Here is a 23,716-nt window from a genome sequence, read left to right as displayed (position 1 = left end):
GAGTATTTTTTTTTCTACAGTAAATCCAACATAAAATCCTAATAATCAGTAAGATTCTACTCGTTAACCTCGTTTCACTAACAAGTAGCGTGCGGATGTCAGATTTGCTTCACAGATTACATTCAAGTGTCCTACTAGTGCTAAAGTTACAAGTAAATGGAACTTTAACTGTTTATCAGATAATAATAAATATTCAGCACCTTGTCATAAGATTGTGAATATGATTTTGCAATCTTACTCGTTATCATATCTACTTTATGTCATTATATATAATGAGATCGATTTATACTAGTTAACATCAAGTGTTTGAATTATAGTAGGCAGATGTCAACTGCGACACAGACACTACTAACTAAATGGCAAAGTTTCCCTGCGAGTGAGGACAAAAAGGACAACAGTATGGACCCGAAGATGGATACCGAGGAGGCATTTGAGCATTTTTTAACATCAGCATGTTCAGTTAATGTCGCGTTTGCAAGCCAAACGGTACACGAGTGAGGAGAAAAATGAGGACAAAGACATCAAAAAGCAGTTTGTTGCCATGATTCTAAATAAGATTGAGCTACTAAATCCTATTTGGCGACGTATATTATTTCAACTTACTTTGACTGTCGAATTTCCTGATGATGGTGTCCAGGAAGGTGTTCTGCGGAGCCACGTGGCCTCTCCGGACCGGCATCTTCGATGCAGTGGCCCCAGGACTTTATCGAGACTTTCAAAACTAAACTACTCACAAGGAGACCCCGACAGCTCGGTCCAGTAGTGGATGCAAGTTGCCCCGAGTTTTTTTTCCCTCCAGGTTAATGAAAGTTGTGTCGTTCCTGTCACGCGCAGCTGATGAGAGAGGCGTTCTCTGCCTCCCGTTGACAAGATGGGGGGGGGAGCGACGGTGTCTGGTTCTGTCGCCCCTTTTGGTGGTGTTTTGGTAGTGATGGAGAGGGAGGAGGGCGCTCGTCAGGTGATATATCCTCCTCTCTCAGTGGAGCTCAGCCACAACGTTCCTCTCATGGCGCACGGCAGCGCGCTCCTGTGAGGCGGATTGGGGAAGTGTGGCTGCGAGCGTCGCGCTGCTTGGAGCCATGGAGGGCTGCTGCCTTTGTTTCGCTTCTCATTCCAGTTCTTCTTAAACAGGCCCCCAAAAAAATTAATTAAAAACAAAATCAGATAGAACATCCACCTTGTTGAGTGTTTTGGAGGTGCTTTGTGTAGCTCTAATTCTCCCCCTCCCTGCTGCTCTTCCTCCTTCGCTGTGCGCTTTTTTGCTGGATGACTTCAGCTCCACCGGCTCTAGCTGCGCCTCTTTAACCCTTTATGCCTCGACCACTCGAAGTCCCAAATGTCTCCCCTCTATACAAACAAACATTTGATGGGTCATTATTTCAGAATTGGAGGACATTTTGAACCTACATGCACCAAAAAAAAGTGATTCGTGGTTATTTAAAATACAGAATATAATGAGCACCCCCCCCCCCCATAAAATGGCGTCTTGCTTGATGACCAATTACATGACTTTGCCATAATTGCAAAAACATAACAAAACAAAACATTGTTTTATCACAAACGTATTTTAAATACTTGTAGTTAAACTCGGAAGTTGTGTCTCTCAACATACACGCAGCCATGTTACTAAAACAATCAATACCGATAGAAAGCGAAAAGAAAAGCCACCTGAAGCTAGCATAGCATGACGTCATCAAGCTAATTGCTCTGCAATAGCCAGACCCGTTTTTCATATTATTGTCCATGTGCTCAGCCGCAATTCAGCGTACTGTTACTCATGTTATAAAAACACCAACATTATAAAAGTTTTACTTTTTTTATACATATTGTTTACAGCTAGTTTGTTTTTGACGAGTTGTATAACAGCTAACACACTAGCTAGCACATTTATATATATATATATATATATATATATATGAATTGTTATTATTTATTTATTTTTAAACGTTTTACAGGTGCTCAGTATTAAATCCAATAATAAAACGGTTTATTACCTGTTTTTCTTCCAAACATGACCACAAATAACAAAATAAATGGTCTGTTTTGAAAAAATGGCGGTGCCTAAATTGCCATCTGTCTTTTGGAATGGCCCACAAAGGAAATATAGTACCTCACTCCTGTGGCGAAAATTTTCATCACAAGAAATGGCACCCAAAGGCCCGACTGATTTTAAGCATTTATGAGGCAGCTGGTGTCAAATGGAGGAGCTTCCATTGTGTTCCACTGCAGGTTAAACCTATAGACAACCCGCGTAAAACGTCTGGCGTGACAGGTGGATTCGGGTTTAATTAACACTCAAACGTGACACGTGACACGTGAACTGATCAACCCAAGCAAATAAAATCAAAATGGCAGATATTACTGACCTATATTTGAATTGCCGTGAATGACGCATGGGGCTGGGGGTTTCACCTCGCAGGCTTTCATTACGTCACAGCGCGGGGTTCCCCTCACGTCAGGCAGGGGATGCTACCTTCAAGGACTGTCGGAAAATATGCAACCTGAGTTTGTCACGTGACTGAATCAAGTACGATAGTACACGTAGAGTTGTATGTATTCACGTTGATTACTCAAATAAAAGTGCAAAATGTTTTTAAAACGACTTAAAAGTAATGCAAGGCGGGAAACAAATTAATTAAAGAACTACTACCAAGATTTATTATTATGTTCAAGTGGCTTGTCCATGATTGGTTCTGGGCAGCGTTGTGTGAAACCGGGTCACAGCAGAGGCGTCTCTCTGGTTCATTCTGAGGCTTTCTCCTTAAAGCCATTAGAGCGGGATATGTCACGCCCCAACTGAGTATAAAACTGCCTTGTTTTCAGTTCCGTCAGCGACATCCCCTTAAGCAACGCTGCACCGCATTGATCAAAATGACCTGCAATCACGAATGCACTCTTTTTCTCTCTCTCTCACTGTTTTAATGATTGGAAAGAGGTGATGGATTACAGCCCCGTGGTTGGATGAGGCCTGAGGAGCTATTTGTCAAAATGTGACATTTTAGTATGAATTAAAAATGCATCAGTCCCCACTCCTATTATACACTGGAGTATTCGCTACATTAGCTGAAAATCAGAGGAGGCGGCTTGAGCAGCTTTCCATCTTTAACACCCTTATTTAGTCAGGACACGAGAGCAGGGAGGAGGTGGAAAGGATAGAGGGGTGAAAGAGGATGGAAAAAAAGATGCGGTAGATCTCTTGTTGTGGATCAGCTCAATCTCACTTTTTGCGTATGATTAACACTAAAATAATGAGACAAAAAGCGAGTGTGCGTTTTTTTCCGAGCAGTGAATATCACACATGCCTTTATTTAGTTTATCATTGTTTATTTATATTGAAGCAGCGTATGAGAACAGTTGTAAAGGGATTAAACAATGTAATGCTCTGTGAGCTAGCCTTATCACAGCTAAGCAGACTTTTCCTGTTCAACTTTAACCCCCCCCCCCCCCCCCCCTCCTTTGAAAATGATATCAATATGCGTAAGGGGGGGAAAAAAAGCACGAGTTTATCTTAACGACATCAACAAAAACGTCACTTTTGGAGAGGTTTTCTCTGACAGTTATTCGGCTGAAATACTACAAAAAGCGAAGTGACTAACTGCGTTCACCTCAACAATATCTCAAACAACCATAAAAACAACTCACTGCACGGTGACATCATGTGTGCGTGGGCGTTCGCCAGGTGCTTTTCAGTTTCCTCCTCTTGTCCACAAACGACATGTACAGTATGTTAAGAATGAATATTCCTGTCAGCGCTCCTGAGCAAAGCAAAGGAGAAAGAACTGGAACTGGTCCCGGGGCGTTTATAGCGGCAGCTGCCTACTGGTTGATGAGTGTAAAGGTTAGATTTTGATACAGTGGAATACAATTTGCTATGTCGATTTGTTTGGATTTTACCAGAGGTGGCAAATCCAGGTCCAGAAAGTAAAAACCCTGCCACAGTTTGGCTTCAGCCATTGATGCTAGCTTGCTAGCTTCCTAGCGGGTAAACGAACACCATGGGAGTTAGCTAGGGAGCTAGCTAGCTAGCACCTGGGGCTAAAGCCAAACTGGGACAGGGTTTTTACTTTTTTACAGTTTGGCTTCAGCCATTGATGCTAGCTAGCTAGCTCTCTAGCAGGTAAACGAGCACCATGGGAGCTAGCTAGCTAGCACTTGGGGCTAAAGCCAAACTGTGACAGGGTTTTTACTTTCTAGACCTGGATTTGCCACTTCTGGATTTTACACTAAAACTTACTAGTAAATGTAAAAAATATTTAAATATATTTGAACATACGATACATTTTGACAAAAAAAATTATGTTGAAAAAAAAATACAAATAGCCAACATTTTGTTCTATGTGTAAAAAAGTTTATTGAACCCTATACGTAATTTGAAAAAAATCATCACATGCTTACAAATAATATTTATAGTAAATGAAACTGTACTTTAATCATTAATGTATAAAAGTCCTATTTAGAGTAAACAATAGGCCCTTTAATAATACATATAAAAATAGAGTAGAAAAGTTTATACAAGACAAAGATTAAACACAGGGACATGATGTTTTGAATTAAAAGTAGTTTTCAGTCATATAATGACTAAGGACCACATATTTATGTGGACTTCAAGAGGTGTCTGAAGACTGATCCCCCCCCAGGTTAATTTATCCACTTGTTTGGTTTAGCCAAATAAATCTCTTCTCTGAATTGTACACGTGAATTTACATGTTACTGAAATTCTCCGCACGAGCTCATCGCCTGGACAGGTCACCCCCTGTGAATCAGAATCAGATTGATTAACCAAGTATGTAAAAACATAAATAATTTGTCTTCACAGTCACAAACCGTCCGAGAAACACGATTAATAATGACCAAAAGAGGGAGACAGAACGGTAAGCCTGGCGGTTCGCTAATTAGCGCCTTGAGTTTCTTAGATGGGAAAAAGGGATTAATAAAGGCTACATTTGTAGGGCTTGATGCAAACTTTTTAAATGGTTCCAAAAAATGAAATAAAATGTTAAAAAAATGTTTAGTTGTGTGTAATAATATTTTTTTTTTACCTCACACAGCCATGCTAGCGTTCCAGATTTATTGTTTACTAAACTGATCATATGAAAATTGTCCGCAGACGGACAATCGATATTTGCATGTAACACAAGTACTGTATGTAAAAACGCCAACGGGTGGTGGGAAAGCAGCCTCGTGCGTCATGTGCAGGCTTGCGGTCGCAATCATGAGGAGCACTCACACATATCAACTGATGGCAGCTGGTTTGCGTGCGTGTGTCAAAGATTGATCGCCATAGTGACCAAATCCGTCAGACGCGGCGTCCATGGGATTGTAGCACAGAGAAGGGGAATTGGAGCTGGGGGATGCTCCGTGTTGTGCGGCGGCTACATCCAATTAGCTTACGCAATCGGAGGTGGGATCTGTGATTGAATTATTGATGGTGGGCTCGGAGCAAGCGGACATTCCAGTCAGGCTGTGTGAAAGCGCTGGATGAGTGCGATTGTAAATGTGTATCAACAATGTAAGAAATGCGAGTGATATATATATATATATATATATATATATGTGTTAGGGGTGTCATTAATGCATGAATTTTGAGTACATTTAAAGTATATTTAACACCACTTTTTTTTCTTTTTCTTTTTACGTGCGATGAATGACCGCCCCTTACTTGGAAAGCCCGTACTGGGGGAATTCCAGTCGCAACGCAGCAGACACGTGCGCGTCAAAATTGAGCTGTAATGCATTTAATAATAATGCATATATTTGTGAAGACTGGGATCAAGTTGTATTTTACAATTTGAAAAATGTGCAAAATTTCTAAAGTTACTTAATGTTAAAGATAAGATAGCTCTTAATGTGAAAATAAAAATGGACTGAGCTGTCGCCAATGTCTTACAAATACAATTATGCCGTCTAGTGGCAGAAAAATGAACTCAATATCCACTCAGTTTTTTTTTTACAGTACAGTCTATCTTTTTAATTTTAACTCAATTTTATGAATTATTATGAAATTACTGCATCAATGACTAAAAGATGCAGCCATATTTCTATTAGTTTAACATTTCTTTCACACTTTTATGTTAAAGGGATAGTTGACTCATTGAGCCATTTTCAGCAGTAAAAAGTTATTATTTTGTCCAGAATTAATTGGATATTATTTTACTTTACTTTAAAAACTAACTTTTCCACTTGTGGTCGACTGAAGATGACATCACCTGTGCTGAAGTGGCTCACCTGTTTTCTGGGTTTGGTCAGCAAACTGAGCCATGATTGGTCGTTACCTACTTCCTCAGCACGGGTTATGTCATCGTCAGTCTACAGTAAGTGGACATTTTTATTTTTAAATGTATTAATTGTACATGAAAAATGATGAAATTACCAAATTTCAAACCATGAAAATGGCTCAATGAGTCAAGTATCCCTTTAACAAGAGTATGAAAACTTTATAAAATTATATTTATTAATTTACAACAGATATAAAATTAATATTGTTAACTATTGAAGTCTTCCTATTAATTAAGATTAAAATTTGTAATTGCCTCACACCCCTAATATATATATTTATTTATTTATTTATTATATTGTAATTTTATGTGGTAACTTGTGCCACGCAGTCATTTTCCATCTCCCTGAACGCTTGCGCCACATTACAATACCAGACGGACATTCAAATCACACGGGTTTGGCTTTGCCTCACCTTGGCAGCTGGTGCACTCGCAGCTGTGTATGACGGGCAGCACCACCGGCTCGCTCTCGCCACTGTCACACCGCAAGTTGAGGAAGCGGACGGGGTTGTCGGGGTCCAAGCGGTAACTGCAGCACTCGCACACGGACCTTAGGTAGGGCTCCTGTGTTGAGATTAGAGAGGAAGCTTATTCAAACTTCATGAACAGATCAGATCTATTCACAAGTGGGTTGCTTGAAGATTTATATAACAATAAACATCTCACACTGAAAGTTTAAAACATTGGGTACTGCCTTTCAGGAAATGGGAAGAAGAAACAAAAACACTATTTTTTTTCATGTCCCTGAGCGGGCGGCCATTTTGCCATTTGCCGTCGACTGAAAATGACGTCACAGTTGCTCAGGGCTCAGGTGAGGACTAATCACGGCTCAGCTCAAACTCAGAAAACAGGTGAGCCGTGATTGACTGTGATGTCATTTTCAGTCGACGGCAAGTGGCAAAATGGCCGCACGCTGAGATGGATAAAAATACAAAGCCGACAGATTTTTTTTTTAAATAAATATGAGAATTTTGAGAAGTATTCTATGATTATCGATCTATCATCTGCTTACCTTGTGCCTGGTCACAGGGAACGCAAAGAAAACGCTTAAGTTGGGGCACTCTTAAGTCAAGGTATCTGCCTTTGCAAAGTTGACAATGCTCCAGTTTTTTGACTGACAGTATCAGAGGGTGCAGTTGTTCAGCAATCTTTACTGTCAAGAGTCATTTTAGGCCAAATAAATCTCACAAAAAATCTGTCTGGAGCCGCAAAACATTAGAAAATTGTGATGAAGGAAACAGTGTTTGTGTCTAATGTACTGTAATTAGAGCTGCACCACAACACAAAATTATATATATAACATTCATTTTCTTCTAATTTCCTCTTCACTTTTTGGGGGGTTAATTTTTCATACTTTGTTTTTCATACATTTTTAGACTTTTAGAGTTTCTTTTTAGAATTTTTTGTAGAATTTCTGTCAAATTTCTGACATTTCTTGCTATTTTATGGACATATGGTTATGGTCTTTCTTCCATTTTTGGTTACTTTTTGAACATTTTCTTTTCTGCTTTTTTAAAAATGTATTTATACTTTGTTTTTCATACATTTTTAGACTTTCTTTTTAGAATATTTTTAGAATTTCTGTCAAATTTCTGAAATTTCTGGCAATTTTATGGATACATGGTCATTTTCTGCCTTTTTTCAATTTCTGGCAATTTTATGGCTATTTTTGGACATTTTTTTCTGCCATTTTTGCTATCAATTTTCTGACATTTTTTGGCAAATTTATGGACATTTTATAGCAATTTTCTTCTTTCTCTCTTCATTTGTGGACATTTTTAGGTAATTTTGAAAATTTTGAAAACTTCTTCATCTACCTTTCCTCTCTATTTTTCTGACAACTTTAAATGTTTTATGGCTCCAGAGCAGCAGGTTGCAGACCCGTGTTCTAGGCCAACAACTTCAACAATGAACAAAAGTTAAACACATCAGAGCAATGTTATCGCTGTCCTGGCAAACTTTTTTATACAACTTCTGTGTTGGCTCAGATGACATGAGTGGTGACTATAAGCAAGTGTTTCTATTCCATTGGTATTTTCCGACTACGTATAGCAGTTGCAGTCGTTCTGATGAATACGCAGATGACTTTCGCGGCATACCACTTCTTCACCGGTTACCATGCCCTGTTGCCACAGTAACAGTAGGTAATGACACATTTGGCTCAGCTGATGTTTATTTTTACTAATCTCTCAGCATGACCGACTCTATTTTTAAAGCAGAGATGTATGGATGCCAACAGAGAACAAAGTCGCCATGGTGATGCGGCGCGGTCTCCGCTGTCTTGTGAGGACGATGAAGATAAAATAAAGGGGTGTTTAAAAGAGGCAGACAGAAGCTTTAACGAGTTCAACACGTGACCTCCAACATTCTCCTTCACGTGCGCTAATCAACACGTCTATATTTAGCTCGATGATGAGTGACTCAACAGCTAAATGTGCCCAAACTGAGTATGTCTCTTTGCGAAGATGATCATTGCAACTTTCCTGAAGAAAGACTGTTAACACAGTAGAGAGTTGCAACAAAGCATAAAAATCCATCAAGTGAAGACTTGGGGCTTTAATAATTTGGAAGATGTACTTCAAATATATATGACCTCCAAGCCACGGAGGGAAAATAAACAAACCGAGGATATGAGGTAACATTATGAGACACCTGAACCAAGCCCTCTTATGTACGATGGCGTATTAGGCCACGTATAAATAAAAAAAATTTAGAGGGTGGGGGGAATATTCCGAGAAAAAAACTGGTGTCAATTTGCCACTTTATAAAGTGGCAAATTTGCAAGAAATTACTCATAAATTTGCGACTTTATAAAGATGCAAATTTGCAAGAAAAAACACGTAAATTTGTGTCTATATAAAGTCGTAAATTTGCTACTTTAAAAAGTGGCACATTTCTCGCAAATTTGCCACTTTATAAAGTGGCAAATTTGCGACTGCAAAAAGTGGCAGATATCTCGCAAATTTGCAAACTCGCAAATGTTCCACTTTCTAAAGTGGCAAATTAACAACTTTATAAAGAGGCAAATTTGCAAGAAATAACTCGTAAATTTGTGACTTTATAAAGTGGCAAATTTGCGACTGTAAAAAGTGGCAGATTTGGCAGAAGTTTTTTCTCTGAATATTACCCCTCCTCTGGAAAAAAATATATATACGTGGCCGTACTTATGAGACAGTTGACTGTGTATAATCCTATCCATACCTCCAAGATGACATCAGTCCTGGACAGACAGCGCCCCCTGCAGAAGCTGACCTCCACGTTGTCCAGCCGACAGTTTCCCTTTGTGATGTTCTTGACCTGTACGTAACGGCGGCACTCAGGCGCTTGCTCGTCTGTCAGATCCGCACAGAAGGAGAAGAGGCGGACGAGGGGCGAAAGAAGGCAAGGGGTAAAATATAGGCGAGTTAAAAGAGCACGGGAGAAATAATTGAGAATATGTGCTTCAATTTGCATTAAAAAAAGGAAGAGGACAAAGCCATAAGATAGTTTCTTCTTTCTGGGGAAAAATGTGACACTGCTGTGGCCCCTTAGCATGTGAAGAAAAGAAATTTAAGGACAAGTGTATGTTCTATAATGCAATCTCTTGCTAATTGGCCACTGCAGCTGCCTGTGCTATGTCCGCTGCCATTTAACGAACCACAAAGGATTCTCCAGAAGTGGCTGCTTCATATATTGTCTGAGTTGCATTTTCTGTCGGTTTCTCATTTACCTGGAAAAGGCTTCCTGCAGACCGGACAACAGCTGCCTGGTTCTTCTACTTTGATTTGCCCCTGAGGGAGAAGATGAAGTTTGTTTAGAACGGGGGCGTCCAAGCTAATGCCTGGGGGCTATTTGTGGCTCAAAATAACATTCGGCATGGCCCTCATCACGTATTGTTCTTTCCCAAGTTATTTCACTGACCATTAGCTTTTTTTCTTCCTTCACTAAAAGGATATTAACAATTTTTGTCAACATGCAAAGATGGAGTAACAGAAGCTGCTGACTTTTCTCTGAGAATAGCTGCTTCGAGAATGCACAGCCAACACCTGCTTCAGCGCAACTCTGAATCTTCACCCATCTGCATCATTCTATCCAACATCGACACACCTAACTGTTCACCCGGAGGACATTTCCGCCCACTCGGCACCGCCGGCAGTCTACCCTCAGGGATGGCAGGAACGGACTCACTAAGAGGGTGGGAGTGCATGAGCAGAATGACTTGAAGAACTTTAAGATGGATGTCTGTATGCATGTGTGATGTGTGAGGGTTTTTTTTTCAAAAAGGAAAAAGTACTTGAATAAGAGAATTTGAGGCAAAAATCCTAATGTTTTTTTAGTATGTGTGTGGGATTAGTAGGGATGTTATGATAACAGCAATATCGTGATATTGAAATTGCCACAATATTGTCGTTGTCATGTCACGATATCAAAAGCAGCACATCTGTTAAAAAGGTGAGATTGTATTCCATTTGTGTAGTTCTAGCACCCTGTGGTGGTCAGTTTATTAGTGCAGTTTAATTTGAATTTGGAATGTTTTGGCCAGTGCGGTGATTATCTCTCATATAAATCAGTCATACCAGCAAAAATATAATTTTGGGATCCGGGGGGTGGGGTGGTGGGGTCGTTACATCTTTAGGGATTAGGGTAGGACCCTGCCATGAAAAGTGAAAAATCATGAGTAACTAGTAAGTAAGTAATTCTGACTGAAATAGCATGAATTATTTCAAAACTCACTTCAATCAACTTCATAGACACCAAGATGCCAATAGAGGGCGCCACGGCAATAATGCCATTTTTAATGTCACAACCATTTACACACATTTATCTCCTTTAGGGCATTTTAGAGTTTTCAATGAATCTACTAGGCACCTTTTTTTTTGGAAAGTATGAGAAAGGCAGACATTCTAGCCACATGTTCCACCTCGCCAACAACCTCAGATGCATACGCATGAAAATTGAATAAAGCTGAGATATGAATAACAATGACACTGCTAGTAATTCATTCATTAAATAACCTTTATTATACCAAACGGGAGAACTTTTTGCGTCTAAAAGACATGAATGATGGTTAAAAAAATAAATAAAAAAAGCAGCCCACTGTCTACCTTTAAAACTCACCTTGAAAGTTTGACCTGTCAGCAATTTTATTTTTACCCCGGCCTTCATGAAGCACTGGTGAGTTAAAAGACCTACATTAAGCATACTTGTATAGAAGATAATTGACTCATCTGTTCAAATTCATGAAGTATAACCTTAATCAACCAAATAGTAAGGACAAGTTAACAAAATATGAGACTCAAGTGCTCATTACGTTGCACTAAGATCCGAATGAATCTCGAAAACAAAATCTGTACCTGTCAAATGCACTGCAAAAAATGGATACATATTTAATATGGAGATTTTTTTTTCTTTCTCCTGCCTGTACAGTGCGCATACATAATTGACCACTTAGACGGATGTTCCCTGCAAGATGGCCAGTTAAGCGTCCATGTGTGCATTTTCAGAAAAAAAAGTAAATTGATGACTTATTAAAAACCTGTGTAATATGAAGGAAATCTATTCCAATGGGCTATCATTAAAAAAGCACATTTCAGCCAGGTCAGAGTGTGTTTTTGTTAAATTCGTGATAGAAGTCGACCAGTGGGTGAAATCAGCGCCCAGAGTGCACGCTCATGGGTGGATCGAGCAATCACATATCGATCGGGTTCAGCCGCTGACTTTTAGAAAACATCCCCCACAATCCTTAGGGAGCCAAGAATGTGCACTTAAAAGCTAAATGACACATTTGTGACCACCCGAGACATTGTGTGAACCGGACCACCCCAGGGTAGCATTCAGCAGACAAGCAGGCCTGGCATGCCGGGCTGGGAAATTATTTTTTACTTGTGTTTTCTAACAGAAGAGGAGAAAAGGTGTATTTTGGAACAAAAAATGAACTGCGTATCTTCCCTAGAAACTATTAAAAAATTGATATTTTCATTTGCATTTCACCAGGTATGTGAATATTCCGCGCCTACTGCTGTCTTCAAGCTTTTTTTTTTTTAATAGATAATAACCAAGCTAAAAAAAAATAAAAAAAATTTGCCCTCGAGCACTTGCACTGCACAGACAATCACTCAGCTGTGTAATAAAGACGAGGGTTGAAATAAAAGATTCATGGGTGGGGGGATATAAAAAACTAGGCATGATCATTTTTAAGAAGAAAAACTTCACTACAGTATTTTGTCTATTATTGGATAAATATGTTAGAAATTGTCTCTGTGTATTTTAAATGTAATCATTGTGGGCCATTTATTTAGTAAGCTACCTGTAGAGGTGGCAAATCCAGGTCCAGAAAGTAAAAACTGTTTGGCGAGCTAGCTAGCACCAGGGGCTGGCTAACGCCAAACTGTGCTAGCTAGCTATTAGCTACCTTCGTAGGCTACCTAAACTGTGCCATATACAGAATGAATATTTATCTAATAATATGACCAAAGTATAAAAATTTGATGCTGATTATGAAATTGATTCATGTGTGCAGGTCGCTACCGACGTTTTGCTAGTCGAACGTGGCTTGTTCTGACCAACCAATCAGAAGACAGAAAAATGCTGAGTGGTTAAAGAAACAGCCACATTGCTAACATAATTTTAATTAAATCCGATTAAAACCTACTTGGAAAATAGAATTGTTGTTTTATGTGCTGTATATCGATGGCGTCAGACCGAAACCTTATTTTTGGGGTAAATTCCATATTGGGTGTTGAAAATGGCTTGCACTCATTGACGATGTAATGTTGAACAACGAGTCCCTTGAGAAGTGATCATTTTGGAGGTGCAAAGATTCCGACAAAAAGTCAACTTTTTGCCCTTAATCAGATCATCTGCGGTGCTTGTGAAATCCGCTACCAGCCAGTTTAACTAACAGGCTCGGGCTGTAATAGCCAACCGTATTTTTCACGCGGCACAGTAATGGGTGAAGGCTAGCCAGCTGTATGTTTCCCATTACTGCGTATCCCAAAAGAAGCAAGGCCAGTCCGATTTTCTAAGTCTTTATATTCTAAATGGAAATGTACAAAACGAGAAATCAAATTACTCAGAATGGGCTGAAAAGTAAGATGCTGAGTCATGGTGTATTTTGTGTTCTGGCTGGCTGTGTGGCCAGCCAGCAGCCTATTGTGTGCGTCTGCAGCCTGCGGGCCCGCTAACACAGTGAAAGATGAAGGTCTGCGTGGGTCATCAAACAACTACCATTATGACTTGTCCTCCAGGTACACCACAGTAAATAACCTCGCATAAAGCCGTATAGCTGTCCTCTTCAATGCAGATAAATGCACTAAAAGATAATTTTTTTAAAAGGTGGGAACTTTTATGCTGTTCTCAACAGTGGTAAACAAACAACTGAGACGAGCTTGTCCACCACATGCTCGATAAGTACATCATTAGTGCTATTATAAATATATTTAGGATGTGAAGGGTTCAGAGAGATTATCCCATGTTATTGTCACATTTCTGAATGAAAGATGCGCCCGTTTTTAGACCGAGTGCAGTCTACTTTGTTAACCAAACGATCAAAATAAAATAGAGCCCTTAGTTTGATTCAATTCACTTCAGTTCAATCCGATATTGATTAGTTATAGAACATCAATTCTTAAATATCAAGGACATAAAAAAAAATAAAAAAAAGACATCCACAAAAATTAAATTCCAAATAAAATTTTGCGGAGGCGGTAACTGGTTAAATGATTTAGTTTGTTACTGAAAGTGAGTAAGTGTTGCACAAACATTGACATCAGCAAGGATGAGATGAAAATATTTTCATAATTCAAATTCAATAATTGTACTGTTTGTACGCGTGCATGATTGTGTGAGTGTACTAAAAAAAAAAGGAAAACAATTCAATAACTGTAAACATAAATTACAAATATTCAGAATTTTAAAGTGCAACAAGTCAGGTTTTTCATAAATGTAAGAAAATACTTTAAAATTCATGTGAACAGTAAATAAATAAATTTAAAAAACAGTAAGATTTTATGAATCGATATCAGGCTCGAAAAGGAAAATCGATTCAATATAATTATTCGTTTTTTAAACCCAGCCCGAGTAGTTTTCCTGTTTTCTTTCTCATTAAGGCAAAGTTTCTTATTTGCACGAGAACGTTTCTCATTAGGATGAGAAAGCAGTCCACTAAAACTCTTTTTGTATATACTTATGACTTATACAGCAAATGCCCAAATTATAAATTTTTTAAGGTAGCAGCAATTACTTTGTAGATTAAAAAAAAAAAGTAGAAAAATACAAATAAAATTGAAATGTGATTTTGTCCATTTTCACAGGGATTACTTGTTAACTAGGCATGTCAAGCGATTAAAAATCTTAATCGTTATTAATCACATTATTTCGATAGTTAACTCCCGATTAATCACAAATTTTGTATCTGTTATATATGTACAATAAAATGTACAGTAAAATATTTTTTCAAATTGTCATACTCTTAACATTAAAGTGGAAAAAATGTTAAACTAATAGAAATATTGCTGCGTCTTTTGGTCATTGATACAGTAATTTCATAATAATTCATAAAATTTAGTTAAATTCAAAAAATGCATTGTACTCTTAAAAAAAGAGTGTGATATCGATTTGTGTAGAGGTCATTTTTCTGTCACTAGATGGCATCATTGCATTTGTAAGACGTTGGCGACAGCATTTTTCTTTTCATATTAAGAGCTATCTAATCTTCAACATCAAGTAACTTGTGAAATCCTGTGAAACATTTTTTTAAATTGTAAAATACAACTTGACCCCAGTGTCCACAAATATATGCATTATTATTCAATCGATTACTGCTACATTTTGAAGTGGACGTGTCTGCTGCGTTGCGACTGGAATTCCCAGTGCGTTAAAAAAATGAGTGTCGTTAAAAGAACTTTAAATTAACGCACTAATTTTGACACCCCTATTGTTAACACATTCCTTGTATGAGCTCTCGGGCCCACTCAGCACTGCTGCCATCATTATTATGCACAATTTCTTTTTTCTCCCTGTGGTGTACTTTGGAGTGGCACAGTAATTCAGTTGTAGCCAGAGCTTTCAACAACAACGCAGTCAATCTGATTCTGATCTAATTTGAGAATAACTGAGAAACAGGGCAGACGTTCATGTTAGGAACTTGATGAAATGCCAGCAAGCGTGTCTCACCTCATCACAATGGAGTTCGGGGCACCTCGGCTGGCACAGTTTCTTCCCATTCACGCAACGACATGACAGGCAGTCCTCCTCCCACTCTGATCCTGCCTGGCTCACACGCACACACAGAGAAAAATATGCGCCATTTGCATTTTTACTCAAATTTCTGTCCCCAGTCACTGAATTTTTTATAAAGTGCGGCTGGCTCAGATAGATCAGGATCAATGAATGACATTGCTACATACAGTACAGTGAACCGCCCTCGCTGTTGTAAAAATTAGGGATGGGCGAGTACCGATACCAGGTATCGGTACTCGCCCATCCCTAATTTTGCTGCTGTACTAAAAATAGAACGGTGCCGTTATGGCCCTCGCAGACGCTAATTATAGCTTTTATACACACTACATTATATTCGTAATGTGGCTTTTTTGTTTACCTTTGAGTTTTACGTATACCAATTCCTATAAAGAGCATCCTTCCAAATTAAAAGCATGGATTTCAAAACAAGATATTTGTACATAAGTTATTCCATATTTACTCTTTTAGTATTGCAAAGCATGATTCTTGCTCTTGCAGCTGCATAACAGGAACTGTGCCCTTATGACAAGATAAGGACTGAACCATTTTGTTGTTGGAACGCCCTGTAAAAAAAAAAAAGAAAGAAAAAGAAGAAAAAAAGAGAGGGTTCGGGAGAGTGCGCTTCAGAGCCGGTCGGAGATTGTAACTGAGCACATCTCTGTCCGTTCTCGCGAGTAAAAAGAATCTCACTCTCTTGTCTTTCTTCCTTGTCTATTGTTTATTAAATGTTCTAGGTTGACTGAACCTGACAATATAATTAAACATCACACACTAAACAGCTTGAGGAATTCTTAACATGGTAGATATTGCTAAATTACTTGGAAGCTTTATTGTATTGAATTGAATTCTTTGCACTTCACTCTATTCCTTAAAATGAAGTTGTACAACTACATATTTTTATTGGGACTTTTTTTCCTGGCCACTGGATATTGTTTCATCTTATTTATGGATTATTTTTTTTATTCATTTAATTCTGTGCTCTATGCAAAATTACTTTTATGAGCAAATAGAAAAAATATATTTGCCAATAATTTCATTAAATTGTAAGGAAATTTGCTACAAATGGGATGTATATGTCATTTTTTTAAATTATTTGTCATTGGTTTTTTTGTTTTTTTATTTTATGTATCATAAGTACTAATGGTATCGGTCTAAAAAAAAAGTGGCATCAAACATCCCTAGTAAAGATAATGTTATGGTATTGTAATTATAACAGCACAAACTGTTATACGGACTGCAAGGACATTTATATATGTTGGCAACAACAATCACAGAGACTTCTTAAATTCCGTGGATGAAAAGCTCTACGGGGTGATTTCCCCGCTCACACTCAGCGGCTATTTGGCATAACGGCCATGAGGCGGTTGATTAGAAAAGCCGTCGAGGGCCTTTAGACGCACATTTGTCATCCCATGCTGACAAGACGAGAGAGAAGTGAGCGAGAACGAGGAAAGACGGCAAAGAAAGAATGAAAAAAAAAAGAGTTATTGAGAGAGATATCAAGAAAAGGAGATTTGACCTCTTGTCAGAGTATGATTCATTCTCATAATCCTATAATATCCCTTTCTTCATAAATTATTCCTGGCAAGCTTGCCCAGTTGCGGTCAGAGTGCTGGCTTTATACAGCACGGCATGCATAATTGATGGCGAGGAGAGGCATTGTGGTGTAATACGGCCCCCCAGGCATGTCACTCATCTTCTAATCGGCCTTTTATGAGTAAATAACACAATGGGAGTGAATAAGATGACGAGGTACGAAGATACGCAAAACAGTTACAATGAGGTGTGATCCGGCGCGTGTGTGTGTGCGTGTACCTCCTGCACGGCGCCCTGGTCGTGGCAGGGGCAGAGAGCAGGGATGACGCACGCGCCATCCGTGTTTCGGTAAAGCCCCTCCTGACACACGCAGCCCTCTGACGAGTGACTGCAGTTCACGGCGGCCGGGGAGTAAATGTCCTCGCAGCTCCTTTCGCACAGCGGAAAGTCTCGGGACAAAGTCCTCCTCCTCTTCCATCGCTCCCCGTCAGGACACGCTGCAGAGGGGGAAGAGTCGGTTTGTGATGAACAGGGTGTCAGGAAAAAAAGGAAATCATAAAGGGAAGATAAAAGCAGCAGCATGAATGAGAATTGATAGATCGCTACGGTATCTAAAATGTGGAAGTGCGTTGAGGATTTGATGTTTAGGTGCCGAGTGTAAGCGGCAAAAGTTTGTTACCTAATTCCATTCATCTATACCAGTCCCCAAAAAGTTTTCTTCTAAATTGATTTTGACAAAAAAATAAAAGCAAATTTAAAGTACTGTAAAAAAAAGTCCCACCTGTTACTCACCACTAGGGATGTAACAATAACTAATATCGTGATATTGAAATCGCCATCTCACGATTATTAACTCATTCATTGCCATTGACGACCATAGACGTAAAAAATTCTAATCACCAACCTCCCACAATATCGTGATTATTATCGAATCGTGAGGTTCCCATCGTGATATTTATCGTATCGTGATGTTTGGATATCGTTACATCTCTACACACCACCATAATCAATTTTGACAAGAAATTGCAAATTTAGTCGATGTCTTCCTTCAGCATGCATTTCAACTTTTATACAGAAAATTGTAACACTCCTATTTCTAACTTTAGTTAAACAAGCAAGACACATTTAATACAACTTTATTCATGAAATGAAACATGCTGAACTGACAATAACATGCCGTCTTAAAACTTAGTTGTCACTTAAATAGAAAAAAATATAATTGCCTGAGCTTAATCTTACAGTTGCACAATAAATGTAAACATGTTTGAACATTAAATAAAGTGCAGTGAACAGTTTATTGTCTCCCACCCGCGCTTTTTTCCTTCTTCTGATTAGATTTTGTAAATTTTCATTACTGTGTTGTTTTTGTTTTCATTTTAGTCATTGACCAAATTGCCAGTCAATTTTAGTTATCGTCATCGTCTCAATGAATGAATTCTATTTTAGTTTTCATTTCATTTTTGGCGACGAAATGATCGCTGCTCACCACAATCCGGCACCATGCAGGGAGCAGTGCGATGGTCAGGGCCTTCACATGGGACCCCAGCATAGTGGCTTGGCTGTAACACAGTTCTGGTGGAGCTTTGTTGTCCTGTACCACAGCTAGCTGAGCATGGACCCCACGGGGACCAAATAGACCACTCACAGTCCACTAGTGGGGGGGGAAAAAAAAGGATGTGTAAAGACAATGGAATGATATTCAACAATCCAGAGATTGAGAGACAAAATGTAGAGGCTAAATGGTTTAAATTGAGATATGAAGATACATAAATTGAATAGAGCTAATGTGGTAATAGCGATCTATAAAGGATCTCTGTAGGGGTGGACAATGTATGGCCGTTGGGCCACATTTGTAGCACGTAAATATGTATATTTTACATACATAGTTCATTTTATTTATTTCAACTAGCCCATCCGTCCAAGTAAACATTCAAATGTGTCCATTGAGCAGTTAAAATGACTGCTACTCACTTATGTCATTACTCAACTCGTGCATTACGAACATTTCTACAAATACATCATACTCTTGACATTTGCCACTTGAAAGGATTGACACGTTTTTATTGCCCTGGTGCTTTCATTGCCATAAACGTGAGATCCCACAAAGTGTCTTAACCGCTTTCGGCATTAGAAGCGGAGGCAGAGCATCACTCACCGTCGCAGAGCTTGGAGGTGCAGTTAAATGTTCCTTCTTGACACACGCTGAGGACAATAAAGAAAATGTAGAGTCATATTCAAGCATTGGGCTTCATAATTGTGAATAAAGGATGACTAAGTAGTCATCACATAATACAGCTGAGATAGTATGTTAAAACCCTCGTAAGGAATTTGTCAAATTTTGGGCTTTTTGCTTTTTATTAATATTAATATAAAATATAAAGCATATGAAAAAGAATCACTGAGTGAGCTGAAATTGCACCTAATTGTCCAAAACATGTTGAAGTTCAAAATGGCACCGTCCAAAATTTCAAAATTATTATTGTCATTATTATGTGTGGGAAACAAATTTTTATAGTACACATGAGTAAAAATGTCCTAATTTTGGCCTATTGACTCCCATTATAAATCATAATTTTTCATGTTTTTTGATGCACTCTACACCTGATGTGTTTTAATGCACTTCCCACGATTACCCAATTTATCCCTTCACTGCGGCATCAACTAAACGTAGAATATTTTTTTTTACACTTTAGAGTCATAAAAGCCATAATACACCAGATGGCTAATTATCATTTTTGGTTGAACTGACTTATGTGCTTCCTATGTCCCCATTCTTATACCAAAACAAGAATGCCCGGTTAGAATCGAGAGGTCAGGGCTGTGAGCGTGTGTGGACGCATTTACAGTGATATGCACACGCGTATGAGTATGTGCGCGCATGCGAGAATATTCCAATTTGAAAGTGTTTTTATATATATATATATATATATATATATATATATATATATATATATACAGATGATAAGTAGTTGTGCTCTTAGGACAATATTACTTTTATTGTCCATAGAGAGCATCAAAAACAAATAAATAAATAAAAGCTGTATATGTATGGATAGATCTGATGCCACTGAACATTTTGAGTGCGTCGCAAGTAAATAAATATTCAGAAATGACTTAGATATCACACTTCCAATAGTGAGCCAAATTTTGGCTCATTTTACCCGTGTGTCGTAAAAAAAACATTTTACGTTATGAGGGTTTTAAAATAAATGACAGGACATGGAGGAAAAAGGATTGAGTGAGTACATTATGTCTGCCACCCCTAGAAAAAAAATAATGTGCGCACCATGTGTTGCAGTGGTGCTGAAAGGATGTTCCAGGTGACAAGACTTCTGTGCTCATATTCCACATTTGGTAGGCAATCGGGAGAGAGAGCAGTGAACAGGGACATTCTGTATGGGACACACACAAGTCTCCATGCAACACCTGGTTAAAACAAAAATATATATATATATTATGCTACAATGACGAAATAAATTACAATTTCATGAACCCTTTTCATATCCATCCTATCCCAATGCAGGTATATAAATGCACTTATTCCATCCAATCACATGCAAGAAACATTAGGAAGTATCCAGACCTGTCCGGGTGGGCAGGAGCACCCGGGGTTGCAAGGTCCTGCCAAACACTGAGTGTGGGGCCAGAGGTCTTCACAGGTAAATGGACAGGAACCTGAACATTCACTGAATACATGGCCAGCCGGACACTCTGTAATTGACAACAAATGTAATAGTAACTGACTCGTTATCATTAGATAGACTTTCATGGAAATCAAAAATTATTCTATTACAATAATAATAATGTTCATTTGTGATTTACAAGATTTGTTTTTAATTACTGCAGAGCTATGGCCTAATTAAATGAAGCTACTTCCGTTACTTCAACATTGTTCCTTGGCACCAAGATGCCAAAAGATGGTGCCAAAGCAATACTTTTATATTAGACAGGGCTTTGGCCTAAGCACAAAGCTACTAATAGGTGAGTTTTTCAGTGCTATAAAAATCTGCAAATAACAATCTGCAAACACGCTGTGCATCAAACAAAGAGAGTTTTTTGGGGAATATTTACCCTTCTCATTTTATCTTAATTTTTTTGTATCTAAACATGTTAAGTAAAACATTAAACTGTTAGCCTAATAGCATAATTTCCTGAGTCACAAAAAAATACCAATGTGCTATCTAAAAAAATGGTTCTAATCTTTTTTTACTCTCTACCATAAATGTTCAACATGACTTAACTTATTCACTGCCAGCGCAGCAAAAATAGATCTTTGTCGTCCATAGCCGTCAATGGCAGTGAATGTGTTACGCAACTATGGCCTAAAGCTAACAAAATATGAAAATAAGATAAAATACAGCGTAAAGCTCACGACCTATACATAATGTACTGTAAAAATAATATTGTTTGTTTAAATCCATGTGAGTTACTAAATTGACAAATTTCCTGCTATTCTGGAAGTTATATGTTTGCTATTTCTTTCTTTTACCAGTTCTGCAGCTGTTGCTATTGCAGACAGTATGTTGCTCAAGGGGCCCAGCACAGGCGGCCCCACCCGGCTCTGCTTCCTGAAGGATTGTCTTATCACGCGCGGACAACCCACCGCCGCACGTCGCACTGCACTCACTCCAGCTTGACCATTCGCTCAACAAACACCCCACTGGATGGAAATAATATTAGAACAACAGAAATCTCCAATTCATTGGATGATTACAAGTATGTTTCAGACCTGGGCATGGACCCAAGTCACAGCTTTCGGTCTGCATGGTGTCAGAACAGGAAGGGCCGCCCTCTGTGTGTTGGCAGTGGCGCGTTCTTGTCCGCTGGCCACGCCCACATGAAGCTGAGCAGGTCGTCCACGGGGTCCAGGGTTCATACACAGGACAGGGAAGATTGGTACACACGAGAGTGCCGTTCTCACACACACTGTAAACAAAAGGGAGGTTGGGAGGTGGTGCCATGAACAAAAATGAGCTTTACTGTGTTCGGCTCACCAGGTGTTGCAGTCCATAACAAGCTCTTCGTTTGGCACGAACTCCAAGGTCCCATTGCCCGATGGGATACCACAGCGACATTCTGCCACAGGCACACAATGGCTGTCCTGCAATAGCTGTCCCTCTGGGCAACGACAACCTGGGAGGGAAGGCAGGAAGGAAAGCAATCATCAAATCCCAAAACATCCATCAAATCTACCAATATTTCATAAAAGATGATGAGTAACTTTTTTATGAACACTTTTCGAGACTTCTATCAATGTCTATTATTTTCAGTATAATGCATGTTGTGGGCTGTGTTGTCTACGACCGAGATGTGAACAGAGGGTTGAAATGAAGAACTTATGGAAGTCATCACATACCTGAATGACAGCGTCCTTGGAGACACTGCACGTGCTCCCATAAGTCAGTGCAGCTGCGAGGACACTGATTGGCACAGGCTTCTTGGTAGACCCGCCCCCTGTCTTCACAGCGTTCACCTTGAATAAAGGATAAAGTCTCTTTAATATATGTTTGCGTGGCAAGATTTGACATGAGTTAGGCGATAAAAACACTCGGAAAAACAGTGGGGTCAAAAATAACACAATTGGGTCAAAAATTCTCTGACCCAACTTTTTAGGTTTAATAACTGAAAAAGTCAGGTCGATTCATTTTTGACCAAATTCAATTAGGTAACCCCAAAAAGTTGGGTAACCCACAAAACAGTCGATTGTGGGTGATTCATTTGACCCAACTTTTTAGGTGAAATAACTCATAAAGATGGGTCAAATGAATAACCCACAAAAAAATGTTTTGTGGGTTATCCAACTATTTAGGTTAATTGAATAATCTTTTTAGGTTAAATAACTCAAAAAGTTGGGTTAAATGAATAACCCACAAACAACAGTTTTGTGGGTTACCCAACTATTTGGCTTAATTGAATAACCCAATTGAATTGGGTCCAAAATTAATAGACCCAACTTTGTGAGAAAAAGTTGAGTCACAAAGCAACCACATCTTTTGGAGTTATTTTGTGGGTTATTTATTTGACCCAACTTTTTGGGTTAATTGAATACCGCAATTTAATTGGGTCAATAATGAACCAACCCAACTTTTTGAGTTAAGTCAATCAATCAATCTTTATTTACATAGCAACTTTTATACATTAAAATGGAACTCACAATCTGAAAAGAGTTGGGTCAAAAGTAACACAATCATAGATCAAAAATGGACCGATCCACTTTATGGGTCAATTTGACCCAACTTTCTGGGTTGTTTTAAACAAAATGACCCACTTTTTGTTGACCCAAGTAAGGGATCTGAAGTTATTTTACACTAAAACACCCATTTCATGACTCAAAGTTGGGTCAAATTGACGCAAGTAGAGGATCGGTCCATTTACTACGAAACTACGAAAATAAATAAAAGGGGTTAAAAAGATCATTTAAATGCCAAACTAAAAAAGTGTGCCTTGAGCCTCCTCTTAAAAATATCAATATATATTTAACCCAATAAGTTGGGTCAAACTAAATTAATAACCCACAAAGCAACCCAATTACAGTACCGCATATGTGTTTGTTTATGGGTTAATCATTTGATCCAACTTTTTGAGTCAATTGAATAACCCAAAACGTTGGGTCAGTCCCTTTATGTTGTTTTTGTACAAAACGACCCAACGTTGGGTCAAATAGACCCACGTTAGTGGGTTGGTCT

At 38.7% G+C, this 23,716-nt stretch overlaps 2 protein-coding genes across 3 annotated transcripts in view; both read right to left on the bottom strand.

The window, feature by feature from the left end:
* The window catches only part of kcnh2b (potassium voltage-gated channel, subfamily H (eag-related), member 2b), a 137,272-nt gene extending 133,506 nt beyond the window's left edge, over window positions 1-3,766 (bottom strand). Inside the window, exons 1-3 of the mRNA XM_086065575.1 lie at window positions 3,643-3,766; window positions 2,367-2,482; window positions 604-1,403 (exon numbers count right to left, since the gene is read on the bottom strand). Of these exons, the coding sequence (XP_085921701.1) occupies window positions 604-679 (76 nt within the window). The 5' untranslated portion in view covers window positions 680-1,403; window positions 2,367-2,482; window positions 3,643-3,766. The remainder of the gene's footprint in view (window positions 1-603; window positions 1,404-2,366; window positions 2,483-3,642) is intronic.
* A 653-nt stretch (window positions 3,767-4,419) lies between these two features.
* sspo (SCO-spondin) overlaps window positions 4,420-23,716 on the bottom strand; it is a 73,568-nt gene continuing 54,271 nt past the window's right edge. For both annotated transcript variants that reach the window (XM_086065953.1, XM_086065952.1), the window contains 14 exons: window positions 22,387-22,503; window positions 22,025-22,163; window positions 21,760-21,956; window positions 21,520-21,690; window positions 20,614-20,741; window positions 20,317-20,456; window positions 19,186-19,232; window positions 18,517-18,681; window positions 17,310-17,527; window positions 15,429-15,524; window positions 9,985-10,045; window positions 9,477-9,607; window positions 6,689-6,839; window positions 4,420-4,753 (listed from right to left, as the gene is read on the bottom strand). In XM_086065953.1, the coding sequence (XP_085922079.1) occupies window positions 4,731-4,753; window positions 6,689-6,839; window positions 9,477-9,607; window positions 9,985-10,045; window positions 15,429-15,524; window positions 17,310-17,527; window positions 18,517-18,681; window positions 19,186-19,232; window positions 20,317-20,456; window positions 20,614-20,741; window positions 21,520-21,690; window positions 21,760-21,956; window positions 22,025-22,163; window positions 22,387-22,503 (1,784 nt within the window). In that variant the 3' untranslated portion in view covers window positions 4,420-4,730. The remainder of the gene's footprint in view (window positions 4,754-6,688; window positions 6,840-9,476; window positions 9,608-9,984; window positions 10,046-15,428; window positions 15,525-17,309; window positions 17,528-18,516; window positions 18,682-19,185; window positions 19,233-20,316; window positions 20,457-20,613; window positions 20,742-21,519; window positions 21,691-21,759; window positions 21,957-22,024; window positions 22,164-22,386; window positions 22,504-23,716) is intronic.

This window comes from Leptonotus elevatus, chromosome 21 (genome assembly GCF_054856555.1).
Source record: "Leptonotus elevatus isolate MCC_2025b chromosome 21, RoL_Lele_1.0, whole genome shotgun sequence".
In the NCBI taxonomy this organism is placed as follows: domain Eukaryota; kingdom Metazoa; phylum Chordata; class Actinopteri; order Syngnathiformes; family Syngnathidae; genus Leptonotus; species Leptonotus elevatus.
Note: the sequence above shows the minus strand (reverse complement) of the source record. Positions and strands in the feature narration are given on the sequence as shown.